This window comes from Mus caroli, chromosome 4, assembly GCF_900094665.2.
Source record: "Mus caroli chromosome 4, CAROLI_EIJ_v1.1, whole genome shotgun sequence".
Taxonomy (NCBI): Eukaryota; Metazoa; Chordata; class Mammalia; order Rodentia; family Muridae; genus Mus; species Mus caroli.
Window position 1 is genome coordinate 99981293 of NC_034573.1, and position 20680 is coordinate 100001972.

The 20680-nt window shown below is 44.5% G+C and overlaps 2 protein-coding genes across 14 annotated transcripts in view; both read left to right on the forward strand.

Annotated features, from left to right (window-relative positions):
* Window positions 1-9242, forward strand: part of Lrp8 (LDL receptor related protein 8) — a 77861-nt gene extending 68619 nt beyond the window's left edge. For 9 of the 13 annotated variants that reach the window (XM_029476552.1, XM_029476556.1, XM_029476553.1 and 6 more), the window contains 3 exons: window positions 1700-1872; window positions 2775-2951; window positions 5209-9242. In XM_029476552.1, the coding sequence (XP_029332412.1) occupies window positions 1700-1872; window positions 2775-2951; window positions 5209-5247 (389 nt within the window). In that variant the 3' untranslated portion in view covers window positions 5248-9242. The remainder of the gene's footprint in view (window positions 1-1699; window positions 1873-2774; window positions 2952-5208) is intronic. The other 4 variants (XM_029476557.1, XM_029476559.1, XM_021159912.2 and 1 more) reach the window with 2 other exon arrangements.
* A 3287-nt stretch (window positions 9243-12529) lies between these two features.
* On the forward strand, window positions 12530-20210 carry Magoh (mago homolog, exon junction complex subunit). The gene is made up of 5 exons (XM_021160853.1): window positions 12530-12720; window positions 13665-13723; window positions 15814-15924; window positions 17683-17765; window positions 19988-20210. Exons 1-5 carry the CDS (start codon window positions 12633-12635, stop codon window positions 20085-20087), a joined length of 441 nt encoding a protein of 146 aa, XP_021016512.1. The 5' UTR covers window positions 12530-12632; the 3' UTR covers window positions 20088-20210.
* Window positions 20211-20680: the final 470 nt, after the last annotated feature.

A 20680-nucleotide genomic window follows, 5' to 3' on the forward strand; every position in this document is an offset into this window, starting at 1 on the left:
CCTCTGCCTCCCGAGTGCTGGGATTAAAGGTGTGCGCCACCACGCCCGGCTGGAACTTACATTTTTACAGTATCAAACTTTCCCATATAAGACATGGCATCTTTATTTCAGCCTTCATTTATGTCCTTTAGCCGACTTTGATAGATCATGTCGCATTTGCCTACTTCTTGTTCGGTTAGTCTGGGTATCTTGTAACTTTTACTAGTCCATTATGAATGTGCCTGTTCCGTGACATTTTCTAATTGGTTATTTATTTGGGAAATTATGTGTGTTTGTTTGCATGGGTGGTTTTTTGAGACAGGGTTGCAGAAACTCTGTAAGGCCTGAGCTAACCACGGCGCAGTCCAGACGATCCTTAAACTCTTGATAATTTTCCTGTCTCGGTCTCCTGAGCACTAGAATTATGAGTGTGAGCCCCACATCTGCATCCTAATGTGTTACTGCTTGCTAAAGGCAGGCTTTGGTTTTTTATATTGATTCTTGAGTAACTAGATTATTTGTAATATTCTTTTACCTGCTTCTGTAACACTCTTTTTCTTGTTGCTATCTTTACTTATGGTATTCTTACTCAAACAGAAACCCCCTGTAGCATCCTTTAGCATCCTAAATCATTTCCACCAGTGTGCTCGGAACCACTCTGTACATTGGTGGGCACAGACTGAGAAACTTACCTCTCTAGGCCGCACATGCCTAGGTGACCTCTGCAGTCCGCACATGCCCAGCTGAGTTCTTGCCCGTTCCCGTCATCTGGATTTAACTCTTTGTTTGCACTTCCACCAGTTCTACAAGATCTGTCCGTCAAATGGGGATCAAGCATAGATTCCTTCCTAGGTCTTGGCCCTGGACCTATAAGACACCCCTTCCTTTCTTCTGACAAAGGGACAGAGAGTGCTTGGTCTTGACTTTACCATCCGTCCAACAAGAACCGAGCTGCTTGGTGTTTTTCATCAGCCCTGCAGTCTTTGACTCAAACCTGTGTTGTCCTTCTATATCCTCTTCTAGAGACTCTCTTTGTTGGATGGGGCCTCAGAGTTGGAAAGACATGCAATTTGGAGGAAGGGTGGCCTTCTTAAGAGTTCCAGCGAAGCAGCAGCATTAGGGTACAGGCGTAGGCAAACACTTTCTCAGCCATTTAGCAAGTGTCACTGAGCTATTAGACATGAGCACAGAGAATAAACAAACGCCCAGGGCTGGAGAGATGGCTCAGTGGGTAGGGATGCTGGCTGTTCTCCTAAAAGACCAGAGTCTATTTCCCATTGTCCATGTCTAGTGGCTCACAACCAACTGTTACACTAGTTCCAGGATATAGGATGCCTTTTCCTGGTCCCAACCCATACCTGCACATGCATGTACATATGTATACACTCAACACACACACTATATACACATAAATACGCATAAGTGAAAATGATAAAAATCACTTTTTTTTAAAGTTAGCACAGCCCTCAAAAGCTCAGTCCAATTGAGAGAACAGAGAATTAAAAATAGTGTGGCCTGGGAACACACCTAAGGGGGAGGCAGGGTCTTCCCAGAGCAGTTGGGAAAGAGGTTACAACAGATAAGAATTCATAAAGGAACACAGTGGTGACTCAAAACGGAGCCCGGAAGCAAGGGGTTATACAGTCTGAGAGGGGGCAGATGGGTGTTGATGCTGGGCCGGAGTCCCTGGTTGTTCAGTGTGATGTGGCCTTCCCTCCAGTGGTAATAGCCCTGCTATGTATGAGTGGGTACCTCATCTGGAGGAACTGGAAGCGGAAGAACACCAAGAGCATGAATTTCGACAACCCAGTGTACAGGAAGACAACAGAAGAGGAAGAGGAAGATGAGCTCCACATAGGGAGGACAGCTCAGATTGGCCACGTCTATCCCGCAGTAAGTACTCCACAGCGCCTTCCCGCCCTCCTTCCCTCTTCCCCTCCCCCTTCCTTCCTTCCTTCCTTCCTTCCTTCCTTCCTTCCTTCCTTCCTTCCTTCCTCCCACCTTATCAGGAACCTCCCGCATACCAGGCACTGTTTTGGCTCTGGGAGAACACAGCCATGCTGAAGCAGGCGGTGGGAGGAGCAGAGTATCAGGATACTTTTTACCTGCAGGGTCTCCCTGGCAGTTAAGCAGCCAAATGACTTTCTGCAGAAGGGTAACTGGCTGAATTCCAACAAGCTCTGAATGCCAGTTAAATGCCAACCCCCACATTAGACATCAGGTATTTAGAGTTAATAAAGGAGAGCACTGCTTCCCAAGTCACTGCTGGGGTGTTAGAGATGCTCAGTGCCATGGGGTGGAAGCTGAATCTATCTCCCTAGGAAGCCTTCCTAGGCTTGCTTTCTTCTCCCACAGTTTCCTGGGCCTCTCCATCCACAATCCCCGTACCTTTTGCTTAGCAGTTAAGCCACTAGACTGTGGGGTCCCTGAGGGTAGGCTCTGATGTGGTCTCTTTCCCTGGGCTTGGGCACAGCACAGCTGGCTCTAACAAATGCTGAAGGATGGATGGTGTAGAAGCACAGCAACGGGGCTGCTGGTTTGTCTGGGGATCAAGTGCATAGGATGACTCCCAGGAACCCATGAGCTGTGTCTTTATTAAAAAAAAAAAATAGTAATTTTCAGGTAGGGAAGAATAGAACTGACATTCCAAAGAGAATCATGTGGAAAGGCTAAGAGGCGTGAAAGGGCATGGCCTGTTGGGGAGCGAGGATTATGAAGTGGTTAGAACAGGTGTCACAGCAGAGTCAGGGGGCTGAGCATGACCTCAGAGGTCATCCAGTCCATCCCCCTGTCAGGCAATCAGCAACTATGATCGCCCACTGTGGGCAGAGCCCTGTCTTGGGGAGACCAGAGACCTGGAAGACCCAGCCCCTGCCCTCAAGGAGCTTTTTGTCTTGCCGGGAGAACCAAGGTCACAGCTGCACCAACTCCCGAAGAACCCTCTTTCCGAGCTGCCTGTCGTCAAGTGCAAGGTAGGGCAGTGCCACTCTGAGCCTGAGGGGCTGGTGAGTGAGGGCCTTAAACCTAGGCAGCTACAGAAAATCCTAGCAGGCTTTCTGATTTTAGAAGGCTTGATATCGGGACAGAGGAAACGGCATGTTACTGAATAATGTTACTGAATGCATGGCAGACAAACTGCTCTTGAAGCAAACTGTAAAGGAGAGATGTATGAAACAAAGTTGGACAGTGCTGTGAGGGTCGGAAGATGGTCCTGAGGCTCTGTAACCGTGGCCAGTGCAGGCAAACAGAATTTTAGAGGTCAGAGGTCACAGGAAGCCTAGAATTTGAAGGGAGAAGATGGCTCTGCCCCACTGTTCCACGGCCCTGCAGTCTTGTCAGCTTACCCCTGCTAGTGAGGTGAGAGTGGAAACCCTAGTCTCTGCTTCCTGAGGTTAAAACATTTAGGAGCATCTTGTAAACTACAAATCAGTCTAGGCTAAAGAGTCATCATTTCCAGAGAAGGAAATGATGCAGTGAACTTAACTCGGATTAATAAGGCGGATCTGAGTTCAAGGCCTGCTGGTCTACAGAGGGAGTTTCAGGACCAGGACACACAGAGAAACCCTGTCCTGTGTGATAAGCTCCTGCTAGTTGCAGAGAAATGGAGGAAGCAAAAGTACATTTGGCAAGCACAGTGTGTCAGACATTGCTTTCCGTGTGTCACATCTTTCTCATTTAGTCTTCACAGTTACCTTTGGAGGTGACAGTATTAGTTTCATTTACAGTTGAGAAAACTGAGAGCCACAGGATTTAAATAAATTCCCCGAGATCCTAGGCAGAAAGTGGCAGAACCAGGAGTAACTCCAGGCAGTGCACAGAGGCCTGAGTTCCCCCCACTCTGTCATGGGGTACATGTCCTCCAAGCTCTGGAAATCAGAATTCCCAACCTCCAGTCTTCTGTCCTTTTCTCCTGCAGCTTTGCCATCACTACTAGGGGCCTATCTAAAAAGGGCAATGGGTTCGTTTGTTCTTTCTTCCTTTCTTCCTTTCTTCCTTTCTTCCTTTCTTCCTTTCTTCCTTTCTTTCTTTCTTTCTTTCTTTCTTTCTTTCTTTCTTTCTTTCTTTCTTTCTTTCTTTCTTTCTTTCTTTCTTTCTTTCTTCNTTCCTTTCTTTCTTTCTTTCTTTCTTTCTTTCTTTCTTTCTTTCTTTCTTTCTTTCTTTCTTTCTTTCTTTCTTTCTTTCTTTCTTCTTTCTTTGTCATATGTAGCATGTCCAGAGTTGGAAAATGCTTATTTTATGCTGGCTAGGTTTGGCTAGACTACTTAAGACACCATACTTGCTAGCTAGCATGTCAGAACTCCAGATACATTTTTTCATTGGGTTTCTCACCCATCCCGTGAAGTAGATTCAAGCCTCCCTGACAGCTGATGAAACTAAGGCTTAAGAAAAGTGCAGTTAGGCTACCCTCAAATCATACAGTCTGAGGGGGTAATGCAGCTCTCAGCACCATGTAAGGAAGGCGGCCGGAAAGGGGAAAGTGGCAGGCAGGGTTCACTCACAATGAGCTAAGGAACGTGGGATGTGCATCCTAGAAAAGGGGATCGCTTGTTCAAAAATAAGTTTTGGAGCTTTCCTGCCCAGAACTCCGAGACTAATGCAGACCAGGGAGCATGAGAAGATATCAATCACACAAGTCTAGGAAAGAATTTCACCCTAAAGGGAACAGAGCCATAGGTTAGCCATTTGAGGCAGAAGAGAGTTGAGCGAGCATCCAGTAACTGGAAGTAAGGGACAGGGGGAAGAGAGGGATGGGATAGAATCACCGGTATTGCTTTCCAGTGCTCCTTTATCAGTTAAGAGGGGCACAGCATGGTACCCACCTAATTGTGATTTATATTCTGCGGACGGGTGGCTAATAGCTCAAGATTTAACATTTGACAGTTAACCCTCTTTAAGTTCACCCAACTTAAACTCCTGTGAGGAACCAAGATTAGGTCTTTGCTGCCTTTCTTTGTGAAAGGACAGAACAGAATAGTTGGAGAAAGCTACACTTGTAGATCTGCACAGACGCGGGATCAAACTTGAGTTCAGCCGTTTGCTGTGTGACCCAGAGCGCTATGTAGCCTCAGTTTTCTCACCTCTGAAATAAGTCAGATAATCTTATCATGGGGAGTGAGGATCATGTGAGCTAGTGACTGTAAAGGAATAGTACATCTGATACTTCTGTTGCCATTCAGTAAGATTGCCTCTTATAGATCTAACGACGATTTCTTTGGTCTGTTTCCCCAGCGAGTGGCATTAAGTATTGAAGATGATGGACTGCCCTGAGGATGGGCCCACCCACTTCGTGCCTCATGGAGTTCAGTCCTATGCACTACTCTCTCTGGATGGTGTGTGGTTGGATGAATGCCATTTCTATATATGGGTCTGTGTGAGTGTGTGTGAGTGTGTGTGTGACTTTTTTTAAATTTATGTTGCGGAAAGGTAACCACAAAGTTATGATGAACTGCAAACATCCAAAGGATGTGAAAGTTTTTATATGTATAATGTTTTATACACTTTTTAACTGGTTGCACTACCCGTGAAGAATTCATGGGACAGCCACTGCTGAGTGACTAACATGATGCACATAACCAAACGGGGCCAATGGTACAAACTTCACTCATCATTTGAATACAGTATTTACAGAGGATGTTTGAGTTGAGAGCTTTTTTAGGTTTGAGGGGCTTGATTTTTTTGTAAATAAAATTATGCTTTGTGGCTATCCATCAACATAAGTATAAAAAGAAAGAACGCTTCAACCCCCTTCCCCATTTAGATTATTTATTAACATATTTCGAAAGTAAGGTTAGCTCTATAAATAATTTAGAGAAGTGAGAGTATTTATTTTTGGTATGGCTGGCTCACTGCACAGACTCTGTGTTTATGTGTGTGTGTCTGTGTGAGAGAAGAAAAATCTGTAGAGAAGAGGCACGCTTATGACTATTGTTCAAATACATAAAAACAGTTATTTTAAAACAGTCCACAAGAGGGGTGTCTAGTTTTCAGAGACACTTCAGAAACTTTACTCAGAAAACAGATGCTACAGTTTGTGCAGGCACGCAGTAGGGAAGGTAGATCTTCACCGCTGGCTACTCCTGAGGCCCTGCTGAGCCAGCAAGATGCTTTTCAGTTCCTCTTTGGCTCTCCCGATGCCCACCTAGGCTTTCTGGTCAGTGTACAGATACTGAACAGTGCTACAAGCCCCCAGGAGCTCAAGATAGCAGAGTCCTTCTTTCAAAGCCCAGCTTAGTGAGGACTTGGGTCAACTTCAGTAAGCTTCTTCTGAAGCAACTGAAGGCCGAGCCTTTAGAGCAGCCATTGTCAACCCTTGTGGGTCAAAAGACCCTTTCCCAGGGGTCGCCTAAGAGCATCGGAAACCAGATATTTACATTATGATTCATAACAGTAACACAATCACAGTTATGAGGTAGAAAGGAAAGGGATTTTATGGTTGGGGGTCAGTCCAACAAGAGGGACTGTGAAGCATCAGGAAGGTTGGAAGCCACTGCTCTAGAGCCAAGTGAGTGCATGTCTAGGGTTCCCAAGTTTACGGTAAGGACCGGCTCAGGCACCTACCCTCTGAGTCACGTGAATGAGGACGAAGAATTTGGAATAGGTTTGGTTACATCTATTTCTCATCCCCTTATTTTCCACCATTTAAGAATAATAAACATGTTTCTTACCACCGTATGTTCATATGGATAAGACTAAGTCCAAAAAGGTGACTACATCCAAATTTATATTTCGGGGAAATACCATGAGATAATTATAGCATACTGGGCATGTGTCCACACACGGATTTGTTTCACTGCTTTATAAATAAAAGGAACAACTCTGGGTGTTTGTATAGAATTTTCTTCATATGTAACATCTTTCCATTTCCTGAGCCTTGGGGGTGGGGTGGGAGAATGCCACTTGCTGTCTGTGAAATCCACTGTTGGAAACATAATTCCATAGTCCCCGAAGGAATTCAGTCCCCGCCAAAGTGTGGTCTTCCCACGATTCTGCTGTTCTGCAGTTCACTCCAGCTGAATGACCAGGGACAGGTACAACACAGGTGTTTCGTTTAAGTGGCAGCAGACTAATGTCTAAAGTTGACATAACTGGAATCTGACATTTGAGGCATATGTCTCGTCTCCGCGTCCCCACACACCGGCTTGAGTGGCTCACCTGCTTGATGTCCTTTCAACTTCCGGTGGAGACCGTCTGGAGACCTGTCATCCTGTCATCCTGTTCCTAGGAGCTTGCTCTATGTCACTCATGTTTTCCTAACCTTTAAAAAATGGCTGTGTTCCTAGCCTGGCCATTATGTCTGACAACGCCCGTGTTGATGGTCTTGAGATATAGTGACTAAATGCAGCTGACCCCTGACCCATTCCAGACAAGTCTCAAGGACAGGCAGCCAAGTCCCCTGGAGCTCGCCTGTCACTGTTCATCCAAGAATGGAGAGGAGAAATCAAGTTTACTAAAGAAAAAGGTTGAAAGTGAAATCATCAAAATTTACACAAGATAGGCAGGGTTTTTTCCTTTAATCTGCCTCCAAGGAAACTGAAATGGTGATAGTGCATAGTTTCTGAACAAACGTTCAGAGCCTAGCCTCCACAACAAGGCTGAAACATACCGTCTAGGGTTTCCGAAAGATGATAGAATTCATATCAGAAATACCATGTTTCCTGAATGTGCCACAGCTGCAGTCTGAAAGCAGCCTACAGTAAACAGCCGGGCAAATCCAGGGACGGCTGGAGAGCGGAAGCACTCTGAGGGACCAGACCGACCTCCTCCTATCCTTGGGAACTTTTTGAGCCTCATTCTGAGGTGTAATTCAGACTTCTGTTGCCTTTCACCTCTGCCTATGTATCCACAGCCAATAACAGCTGGAAGAAAGCTCAGTAATAAACCAAGAGGGCAGAAAATTCAACAAACAACTTATTTATCGAAGCGAAGCCAACCCCTCCCTTCTCTAGAAGACAACTCTGAGCAGCCCGAACAAGGTCTCAGACCTGCACCCCCTCCACAGCTATCTGCCCAGTGGGTTGACGGCGCTAACAGAAACGACTTTCCCGAAACTAGAAACTACAGCTTTGTTTACTCTTCAGAATGTGTGTATGTGTGTGCACAGAGGGACAGGATGAGACGGCTTCTGACAAGGAGTAAGAAGAATGAGACAGGATTTAAACGGATGTCAGTGAACACTGTTGAAGCCCTTCAGTTATTCTCATGTCTTAGCAACATACTAGCTGCTGTGTGCCAGGCTTTGCAGACATCGCAGGTCAATTCAACAGTTTTCACCCTTTCCAAGCTCACAGCAGTACATATGGATACAAAAAGAAAAAAAAAAAGATTTCCATAGATTTCACTTAGAACTCCCAAGGCACAACAAAAGAGATGGGCCATTTTTCCTGAAGAGGTGAAAATAGGTCTACATAGGAATGACCCAAAGCAATGTCTTAAAACTTAAAAGGTGGTGTTCAGGCTGCTTCTATGAGAAGAGAGACTGGGCTCAGACTGGGAGTGAGTCAGCAGCAGGACTTTCAAGGAAAACAGGGAGTTCCTTACACCTGGAATAAAGAACTTTAGCAGGGTTGGCAAGATGTGAAGCTGGATGGAAAGACAAGTTCAACACAAGCACTTTATAAAATAATGTCTGATGTAAGTAAGCAGACATGTGTTTGGTTGGGTCCTGTGTGCAAGGCATCCTGGGAAACTCCCTGCCAGCACTTGGCAGGCATCATTCCACCTCAAGCTTTCCAGAGACCACAGGGAAATGACTGTTTTCTTTCTTTGAGCCAGAGGTTTTGATACGGTTCCTGAAGGTTAACAGAAGGGCGGTGGGCTTCTCAACAGAAGCACGCCATGTTGCCGGGCACCTGTGAGGTCCTCACGTGGGAGGAAGAGAACAAGGTGGTTAAGATACAGAATCTGGAGAGGGTACCCCAACCACACTACAGTTGGGTGCTATTGGGTGGAGGAGAAAACCATCCTAACCCCACAGCACTACAAAGACGCTCCTGTCCCGCCACACTCCCACCATCACAAACAGTTTCAAATTCTGCCATTTCCTTCCCCATAAAAGCATGAAGATAGGGAGTCGGTCTCCTACACTATATTTTTAGGGTATTTGGGAGTTTCCAGGATGTGAAGAATTTAGGTGGAGGAAATTACGGCTTCAGTTTTTTTCAGTTAACTACAGGACGCTTCGTTCAGGCCGGGCACCATGTGCACAGGCTTAAGAAGCAGCAGGAACTGCATTTGCAAACACGTGTTGTAAAAAATTAATTTTAAAAAAGCTACCTGTATAAATATAAATATATATATTTAAAGACAAGGTTTTGATACTTTTTTTTAAAAACAAAAACTACAAGAGAAGACTGTACAAACCACAGGCTTTTAAAATAGCATTTTGCTCTCTACAAGCTGTTAATGTGAGGGGTGAGGGGTGAGGGACTGGTTTGCAAACACACTATCCAAATGGATTTGCTTGTTTTGTCCCACCACCCTCCAAATTACTGTATTTGGTGTAATAGTAGGGCATGTAAAGCTATTGGGTCCCATTAACCATTTCTGCTCTTGTCATGTCGTTCTGGGTTCCGTTAGCTCCAGTACTCGGCACTCCGGCTTCTTCCAGAGGCAGAGGGGCTGAAGGAAGTGTGCTCCATTTCATTAGCTGTACTGACATCATCCACACGTGGACATTTGTAAAATCAGCACACTATTTCTAGAGAGATTAAATTCATTTTTTAAAATCTGTTTTGTTTCCTTGTGGTGATTCGGTGGTGGTGGGGAGGTGTGAGCTCTCACCAGCTAACCCCCTCATGTATACCAAAGGCTTTGCACAAACATCTCGATCTTAGCAGTAAGTATTCAGTATTATCCACTCCCGTTTTATAAAGACATGGGTGAAGTTACAGCTCAAAGCCACAGAGTTCTTTTTGGTAGTCCTAAAGAACAGCAGACTATTCTCTGCCTAGATTTTCTTCCTGCTTGTTAAGAACTCAATTTAGGTAGTGTCTCTTCCAGGAAGTAACCTCTTGTCTGTCTGGGTTAGAAAACTCCGTATTTCCATTATGATTTTTGTTCACGTGCAGCCCAGTCTTTCTGAGCTGCCACTTTTCTCATGCCACTGAGGTGACTTTACCAAGGCCATCTAAGGCCTCCTTGTAGACACTCCAGTCCTTTTCTTCCTTGACCTAGGAACAATATTTTATACTAGGCCACTCTTCCTGGAATACTCTTATTTTGGCTTCTATGGCTCCACATGCCTGGTTTCTCCCTTACAGCTTTGGCCACAGCTTAGTCTCCTTTGCCTACTGTGTTAGTCAGGGTTCTCTAGAGTCACAGAACTTATGCCTAGTCTCTATATAGTAAGGGGATTTGTTTGTAGTCCAACTCCAAGGATCTAGCAGTTGCTTAGTCCCACAAGGCAAGCAGGGGAAGAATGTCCTATGTAGGTCTCCAGCAGAAGGTGTGGCCTAGATTAAAGGTGTGTACCACCACACCTGGATCTAGGACTTGCTTGGTCGCAGATGACCTTGAACTCAGATCTCCTTGCCCTAGTCTCCTGGGATTCATGGCCACTATGCCTCACGATCTCCATGCCAAGACCAGGTCGGAAACTTGTATCTCCCAGCCTCAAGATCAGAATCATAGGTGAGCCTTCCAATTCTGGATTGTAATTCATTTTGGATATAGTCAAGTTGACAACCAGGAATAGCCATTACACCCACCCTTTACGTTAAGGTATTTCACTTCAAATCCACTCGTTTTCCAGTTTGCAGTCACTACCTACACATGGGTCATCACCACCACATTACTACTTTAATGAATTACCTTAACGACTACCTATCTCCTAACAATTACACTCTGCCCTTTCTATTTTCCAGTCCAGCGTACATGACAACCAAAGTGATCTTTCTAAAGTGCAGTAGGAGCCAGGCATGGTGGTGGCACACGCCTTTAATACCAGGACTCCAGAGGCAAAGGCAGGTGGATATCTGTACCCCAGCCAGGGCTACACAGCCAGACCCTGCCTCAGAGAACAAGAAACAAACCAGTGGCAGGGCAGGGAGTGGTGAGCCGGCATCTCTGGTAACGATATGTGTCAATTTTGTTTGTTTGTTTTTGAGACAGGGTTTCTCTAGCTGTCCTGGATCTCACTCGGTAGACCAGGCTGGCCTCGAACTCAGAAATCCGCCTGCCTCTGCCTCCTGAGTACTGGGATTAAAGGTGTGTGCCACCATGCCTGGCGTGTATCAATCTTCTATGACTAGAATTTACCGTATTTCACCTACTTGACCTTAAAATTCCCACACCAGAAATTTGACCTTTTACAGAGGTCAACTTTGGCTCTTGAAAATGAACCTCTTGGGTAATGGTCTCCACATTTGACCCACCTTGTTTTTGTTTCAGTTTGTGTGTGTATCTTACTTGGTAGTCCTGGCTGGCCTGGAACTCACTATGCAAAGAGCAGTCTAGGCTTAAACTCACAGAGGTCTACTCCATTCTGCCTCTCAAGTGCTGGGGTCAAAGGCATTGTCCACCATGCCCAGTTCTCACCTGGGTATTTTTTTTTTTAGAGGCTTCAGTGAAACTGGATTCTGTCAGCATGTGCCTAGGGCTGAGAATCACTGCTAAATAAGATGACTAGTAGGAGCCGGGCGGTGGCACACGCCTTTAATCCCAGCACTTGGGAGGCAGAGGCAGGCGGATTTCTGAGTTCAAGGCCAGCCTGGTCTACAGAGTAAGTTCCAGGACAGTCAGGGCTATACAGAGAAACCCTGTCTCGAAAAACAAAACAAAACAAAACAAAAAAGACTAGTAGGGATCCAACATTCGTTTAACCGACCCACAACACCTATCTAGACATCTGTTAGCTTGAAAGACAGGAAAAAAGGAAAGGGAACTCGTTCATGAGTGGTGACCCTCGTGAGGATGGGCTAGGAGGGTTTGTGGTTTCAGGTCACTCTGGATCAGGTAGCAGTTCTCTGCCTACACGTAAAATAAAGAAATAACAGGAAGGGATGTTAGCTAAATGCAGGCAAGTTTCAGGCAACATTGTGGAATGGGAAAGGAGTCATTCTTAAAAGACAGTTAAGTAAAGCCAACTTTATTTTTCGGGACAGGGTCTTAGTATGCAGCCACTGGTCTCAAACTCGCATTACGCTCTTTAGAGCTAAACCATAGACATTTACTACTACTCTCCCACCTCAGAGCCACCTCCTGATCCACACACTGGGGAGTGGAAGAAGGCGGGGGATGGGGGTGGCAGCGTACTCATAGATGAGCAAATCATTTTGCTTCCTTTTACTGTGGAAACCCATCTAGGTTCAGAGTGTGAATAACCTCGTTCGACTCACTTGTCTCTTTAAATTGAGGTTGCGCCTGACAGGACTCTAGAGCTCAGTGTCGGACTGAAACCCAGATGCAGTTCTCGGATCCCAAGATCTTCCAGAACTCTCGATTTACAACCAAGGGACCGTGGCGGTCTTGACCCAGCGTCTAGGGGAGGGGGCGTGGTAATCTCGTTCCCGCCTCCGGAGAGTGAAAAACTCGTAGTGTCGCGGTGGCAGACGTCATTTCCGCGCGCCACCATTACGCCAGTATAAGACGCAGGCAGCAGGCCGTGGTAGTGTCATCTGTTCTTAAAGTTCCGTCCTCCTTGTCCCTTGCGAGGCATGGAGAGTGACTTTTACCTGCGTTATTACGTGGGCCACAAAGGCAAGTTCGGTCATGAGTTCCTGGAGTTTGAATTCCGACCTGACGGTAAGAGCCGCCTCCCGCCTGCGGGCAGTGGGACCGGCCCCGGGGAGGGAGGAGGAGAAGGCGGGCTGCGGAATGGGGCGAAGCGAAGCAAGGGACGCCGACCGCCGTGCTGTTGGGTTGTGAAAGAGGCATTCTTTTGTCGGCTTCATTGGTTCTTTCTCTTCATCCGCTGGCGATTTTTCTTCGTAGCTTTTTAAAAAGCCAGGTTGCTTACATTCAACAAAAATTTAATGTCCATCTGAGAACGGGCTGTTTTCCAGTCTGGGGACAGAGCAACAAAAATAATATTTCCCCTCTCGTGGAACATTTGTTTCAGGGCCGGAGGAAACCACAGATCTCTTGTAGTGAGGAGTGATCAAAAAGTAAGGTCGCTTTTAAAGAGCGCTCTGAGGAGTGTGAATTTGAATTAAGCCGAAATTGAAAAGGGATCAATTTTTGAAGTACAGGAAGAAAAGCATGTACAGGAGTAGCAAGTGTCATAGGACCTCAAAGAGCCAGACATATCCAGGTGGTCATTGGGGTGACTGAGAGACAGTAGTAGGGGGTGATGTTAGTCAGGAGCCTCGCTATACAGGTGTTTGTAGTGCTTGCTTGCATACAGCTTCCTTAGTTTTCAAAGTACTTTGCCAACCCACTTGAACATCAGCATGTTCTCTGTGCGACTAAGATAGCATTAAAATTCCCGTTTACAGCTGAGAACGTGTTCTTCTGCTACATCATGGTAGCCTTTTCCCGGGACTCTAGTTTACTGTCAGGTCCTTCTTCTGTTGTTCAGTAGTTTCAAGTGGAGTACCAAAAATACTACTATCACAGCTGGGAAATGGGTTGAAACATTGGATATAATTTAGGCAAAGCTCATATTCTTTGGAGGGTAATGATGTTTTGTTCATGTTTTCTAATACGTTGCATTCTTTTTTTTTTTTTCTTTTTTCTTTCTTCTGAAGGTAAATTGCGATACGCCAACAACAGCAATTACAAAAATGACGTCATGATCAGGAAAGAGGTACAGACCTTTCCTTCACTACGACTTAGCCTTTGGTTTCCCATTGTTTATGTTCTCTCTGGTACTGGTAAGGAAAGATGGAAGTGTGGGAAGCGAGCACTTATTTCTAAACAGCTAGATTATTTCTCTGACTCATCTCCCCCCCCCCCCCCCCCGTGCTGAATCAAAAGCTAGTGTTTGAAATCTGTGTGTTTTGGTTTGTACCCTCGGTGTGCCCCACACTGACCATGAGACATCAAGACAAGTTCTCTGGCTGAACTTGGTCTCTGCGTTTTCATCTGTAAAACAAAGGATAAGAAAACCTACCTGTCACTCCCAAATGTTATCATAGAATTAAATATATTAGTCCCTAGTACATAGACTATGAAGACAGCATTGACTTTGTTTCTGAAGAGGAAACAGATCAGGGGAAAGTCTTTGAAGTACAGACCAATATGTTATTTAATCCTGATTATAAAAAGCCCATGTGACAAAGTATTCTGCCATATTTTCAATCAGAAAAATCATGGCCTAGATATTAAATCTGAGGATTGTTCATAGTTACTCTTGCTTGTAAGAGATAATGATAGGAATTTGGGCATATCTGCATCTCAGTAAAGGTCATGTGTTCCATTCTGCTGGGATTTCTACTATATCATTAAGGATATGACAGTCAGTATGTCTTCATACAATTTAGCAGTCAATTTTATGCCGAATCAGCATCATATCTTTTTCTGTTTGTTTGTTTGGTTTGGGTTGTTTGTTTGTTTGCATGACCTAGTGCTCCTCAGAAGCAGTTGGTAGAATGCTTGTGTTCATGAGGCCCTGGGCTTCATCCTTAGCATCACAGAAACTGATCGTGGTAGCCATGTCTATATGTCAGCACTGGGGAGGTGAAAGCAAGAAGCTCAGAAGTTTGAGATCACCAAGGCCAGGCTTCGCGGCATGAAACAGTCTGTAAACAGCAGCGTTTATTAGTTGTCTGTTACCACTATAACAATATATCTGACAGAGGCTATTGCCAGATTATTGCCAGGAATGGTACAGACCTGCAATTCCAGAATTTTGTAGTTGAAGGCAGAGGGATTAGAAATTCAAGTTGGACGCAGTGATGGTGGTGGTGATGGTATAACACTTTTATCCCAGCACTTGGGAGGCAGAATGAGACGAATCTCTGAGTTTGAGGACAGCCTGATATACAGAGCAAGTTCCAGGTCTGTACAGAGAAAGAAACTCTGCCTGGAAAAGCCTTTTTAAAAGAAATAATTAGTTCATAGCAAGTTTGAAGCCAGTGGGGCTCAGTGAAATTCTCAAAAATAAAGAAGAGATTATTTAGCTCATTACTCCAGAGGTTCAAAACCCAAACACCACTGCAGTAGTGAGAATGGGTGTGTGGCCACGCAGTGACCTCTCACCAGGAGAGAAACACACAGACACTGGAGGCCCACAGTTCCTCTGCTGATATGCTGCAATGATCTAAGAACCCACCATTCATTCCTACCTCTTCAAGGTCTGTACCATTTCCCATAGCACCACCCAGAGGACCAAACCTTTAGTCACATAAATGGAGTTGGGAAGGCCACACTGAAATCATGTCCAAGCCATACCATAGAGTAAAGGTCTATCTCTGTCCACTTGCACTGCTATCTTAAAATACCTGAGACTGGGTACGAAGAATCGATTCACCTCTCCGTGAATCCCAAGACCCCGCCAGGTTTGTTGTGTGGTGAGGACCCGTCTGTTCTATACAGTGTCTTATTGCTGTAGCCTCCCAAAACAAACTCTGTCCTGTGCCCTGATCTTTACCAAAGGCTGTGCCTCTCACTATTCACATTGGGAATTAAATTTCAACACAATTTTAGAGGACACAAACATTCAAACCACAGCACAAGAAGATGTATGTGAGCAGGATGTGCCAGCAGGAAGCTGGGAGGCTGGAATATCGTCATTGGACACATTTGATCCTGACCCTCCTCATGGAGGTGCCAGAAACACATCTTCCGGAGCAGCCGTTTTCTCTTCTATTATTTTCTGAGTTGGATGTTGTTGGGGTGTGGTGTTTTGAAGGAGAATGGCCCCTTTAGGCTCATACATTTTAAACTTGATTGCAGGCTTATGTGCATAAAAGTGTGATGGAAGAGTTAAAGAGAATTATTGATGACAGTGAAATCACCAAAGAAGACGATGCTCTGTGGCCCCCTCCTGACCGCGTGGGCCGGCAGGTGAGTGCTTTATTTATTGACTCTACTTTGTGCTTCTTACAAAGAGGAGGACTGCTCTATGGGAGGAGGGGCCTACAGAACTAGGATACCCTGTTCTAGGGAATCATTAATTCCATGTTGGTGTTGGGGATGGAACTCAGGGTCTGTAGATGGGCTATCAGTGTTCTTAACTGAGTCAGCTTCCCAGTCCTATATTATCATTTCAATAACTAAAAAAGTACAAGATAATTCCACCTTGAGTGTTACTTACTCTTGTATGCCAGACTTCTGTAGTCTGTGTTTCTCCTGTCTTGTATGTTTCTATCCTAAAGCTAGGGGTGTGGAGGCGGGGATGCCTAATTGTGCTGGGCATGGTGGCATACACATCTAATCCCAGCACTAGAGAAGCAGAGGTAGGTGGATCTCTGCGGATTCTAGGCCAGCCTGCGTCTGCATAGCAATTGTAGGCCAATCAAAGTTATATAGTGAGAACCATCTCAAAAAAACAAAACAACAACAACAACAAAAAAAGCACAAAAAACCCCCCAAAATATATATGTAGATATATTTTTTTAAGGAAAAGATTTATAAATCTGACTTCATTAAAGTTAAAACTTAGCTAGGAAGCGCCTTTAATCCCAACACTCGGGAGGCAGAGGCAGGCAGATTTCTGAGTTCACGCCTTTAATCCCAGCATTCAGGAAGAGGAGGCAGGTAGATCTTGAGTTCAAGGCTGGCCTGGTCTACAGAGCAAGTTCCAGGACAGCCAGGACTACACAGAGAAACCCTGTCTCAACAAACAAAAAAACTCTTAAAAGTTGTTTGATAAAAGACATCAAAACAAAGTTGAAACAAACCACAGACTGGATGAAGATGCTTGGAAAATGTATTTAAACCAATAAAAAGATAACCTGGGGTAGGGGAAATGTTGCAAAGGTTATAAGTAGACAGTAGATAGATCCAAATAGTAGCCAGCAAACACAGGAAAGATTTACAGGTGCAGTTGTAACCTGCAAAAGTAGGAGAACACTTAAAGCCTCACCCAGGTCTTCAAAGGGATAGAAGGAGCCACTATACTGCTGGTAAGAGTGGAGTGTCCGAGCAGCCCCATCGGCAGCCATGTGGATAGGAGCTAACAGAGTGGGCCTGGGACCTGACCCCAGGGCTGGTACAAATGTTTACTGAGCTCAGCCCCCAGACCTAGAACATTCTTGCCACATCATTTATAGTAACAGAACTTGGGAACTTACGTCCACTCAGTAAGGAAATGGCATGTTGAGAGCATTTACGTGTTGAGCAGCTCAACAAGGGTAAATCTTAGACACAATGTTGAATGAGAGAGAACATATACACATGTGCTGTGGCCATTTATTTAAAAAGCAAGTGGAAGGAATCCACAGCAGTTTTAGGGGCTGTCAGAGAATAGAGTGGGCGACGAGCATTAACCTGTGTTTCCTTTTAAAAAGATGGGGATGGGGAGCAGCAGATGGATCAGTGGGTAAAGGCTCTGTGGGTGCACCTGGCCAATAACCCAATATCAATGTCCATAACCCAAATAAAGGAGCAAGGCAAGAATGTCTACAAGTAGTCCTCATCCCTCCATGCATATGCATGTCTACATGCATAGGTGTTACACACACACACACTAATAATGCAAGCACAGAAACCAGAGTGTGGATGAGCCCTCGTCCTGTATGCTTGATGAATGAATCAATACTGTCTGACTTTGAGAGAGATATAATTTCTTCTTCTTCTTTTTTTTTTTTTTTATGTTTTTAGGAGCTTGAAATTGTCATTGGAGATGAACACATTTCTTTTACAACATCAAAAATTGGTTCCCTTATTGATGTCAACCAGTCCAAGTAAGCGTGCATGACATTTATCATCAGTTGAGTCTGTTGTTGGAGATTGAACAGAAACTGTCAACCACACGAGGCCAGCACAGAAAGATGTGCAGACATAACACAAAAGTGTGGCCGGGCAGTGGTGGCGCACGCCTTTAATCCCAGCACTCGGGAGGCAGAGGCAGGTGGATTTCTGAGTTCAAAGTCAGCCTGGTCTACAGAGTGAGTTCCAGGACAGCCAGGGCTACACAGAGAAACCCTGTCTCAAAAAAACCAAAAAAAAAAAAAAAAGAAAAAAAGTGGGTGGTGTGGTCCTCCTCATAGGGACTCCAGGTACAGTGGTTCAGTATCGTGGAAGGGTTGGTTTCAGGAATTCTGGTACTAGACTCTTTAGTGCTTAATTTCCTTATATAAAATAGTGTCATGTTTGCTTGAAGCCTTTGTACTTCCCATATAAATCATCTTTGTAAAACCAAATTCTGGGAAATAGCTGTTATAATGTATCGCTTAGGAAATGATAAGAGAAAATGTCTGAACATACATGTGACAGTTGGAAACCTCATAGACATAACTATATCCCCTCATGGCTGAGCCCACAAATGCAGATGGAGTTGGGCCAGTTGTATTTTCAGAAATTGCTTCTTGTAGTTAATGTAGTTACTGCTTCTCAGTGACATGGAAGAATAAATAGTGACAGCTGCTTCTCAGTGACTGGAGGAATGTGTAGTGACCACCAGAAGAGGAAATGAAATGAGGCCACACAATGCTCTGTGAACCTCACTGGGCGAACAGCTTCTCTGCTGACTCTTCGGACTAGCTCATCTTAGTCTTGGTGAAATTTGAAATCTTGCATCTAAGTTTTAAAATGCATGTTGCCAGTGGTGTGAATTCTAACATTGGGATGTGATTCTATTTGCTATAAAGAACCTTAGAATTTGGCAGGCTCTCTGCTTTCTGGACACACTTGTCAGTTCTGCTTGCTACTTTAAATTTTCTTCTTCAACTCTTAGAACAATAGATGGTCATTGTAGAAAATACAGGAGCTATAGAAAAGAGAAAGGGGAAGTTCTTTCATATCCTTAATAGACAGCCAGTGATAACATCTTTTTGGTTTCAGGAAGGCTCTTATTATCTAGCTATGACTGTCCAGGAACCCAGCTATAGTGGGTCAGGCCGGCCTTGAACTTTGAATAGAAGCATGTGTGTCTCCTCTGCCCAGCTCTACCTAACATCTTGACATGTAATGTCTTAGTCTTAGAGAGCACCAGGAGCTGAGGCAGGTGGTGCATGCCTGTAATCTCCAGGACTTGGGAGGAATAGCACAGAAGATCTTCTGGGACAGGTCACGCTGCGACCCTGAGATTGTGTTACTTACTTTGAAATACCCTGCCTGTAGTTGTGGTGTGGCTCAGCCTTAGCACACACACACCTTTAATCCAGGAGCTTTCTGCTTGAATATGGTAAACATGATTAAGTAAAGTCGACCATAGGCCAAACGGCAGAGCAATCAGTTGACAGAGAGTGAATATAGGAAAAAACTAGAGAGTAACAGGGAGTCAGGAGAGCTGAGAGAGAGGTGCAGGAGGTAGAAGGGAGGGGCATTCAGTTTGAAGGAGGAGCTTTGGAGATGGCTTCTGGGACATTGGTTGAAGAGGAAGGTCAGCTGGGCGCTTTCTCTGCCCCTCTGAGCTAGCAGGCTTTCACTCTAGCATCTGACTCTTGGAGTCTTCATTGCTAAAACCAAACGATTCAGATTTTGTTTTAAAGAAACAACACAGGAATCTCATGATTGAGCCATTCTGATGTATATATATATAACAGGACCCAGCCTCAAAACAAACAACTTTTAACCCCCTCACCCTGTGCTGGGGTGGAGGTAGGACTCTTTGTTTAGGTTTGTGGTACTAGGAATTGAACATAGCTAGAGCATCTATCCACCACTGACCTGGTTTCCAGCTCTATGTATAGTTTTGTTTTAAAAGCACAAGAGACAAAATCTGTTTTAGAAATCACAGTTTTCCCCTAAACTTTATGTATTTTCACAGTAAAAACAGCATGGCTTCCTAATAAACCATTTTAGTGAGTGGTCTTGTTAATGGACATGTGCTTCCTCAGGGTTTATTACTGTAAATATCTTTATAAGGAGCATTTTTATAGTAATCGGGGTATTAATTTTTTTTTTTTGTATTTGCCAGTTTTCCTCTGCTTCTTAAACATTTTGGTTTTCTTTTGTGTTTTAGGGATCCGGAAGGCTTGCGAGTATTTTATTATCTTGTCCAGGACCTGAAGTGTTTAGTCTTCAGTCTGATTGGATTACACTTCAAGATTAAACCAATCTAGATATTGGATATTGTGGACACAAGGCGGGTGGGAGTTTTTAGTTACCATAATTAGGATTTTTTTTTCTGTATATTGGGGCAATTTTTATAAACAATAAATGATGATCTTTAATAAATGTGATAACATCTTTTTTTGTTATTTTTCTAAACACCTGAATATGTGAATTCTCAGTCTGTAAGATAACAAACATTCTGTGGGAGACTTGACAATGGAAAGAAAAAAACAAACCTAAGCAACTGTCTAAAAACTGCCATTTATAGGAAATGATGGGGAAAGGTTTAAATTCAGTGAGGGCCAAGGAGATGGTTCTGGCAGGAAAAGCTTTAATGTATAAACTTGACCACCATCCACAGCCCTGGGACCTACGCTGGGCCTGGACTAAGCCACCCAGCAGCAGAAAGAGTTCCTGTCTGAACAAGGCAAGAACTGACTCAGAACTTCCACCCCTTTGCTGTGCCATGGGTGTGCGCTAGCACACACACAGCTAAATTTTTTTTTCAATACATTGAGAGTTGAGAATCCCACTAGCAATATTCTAGGACAAGGTACCTGGGTTTTGTTTTGACCAAGCCTCCCCTCCCTTTGCTGTCCAA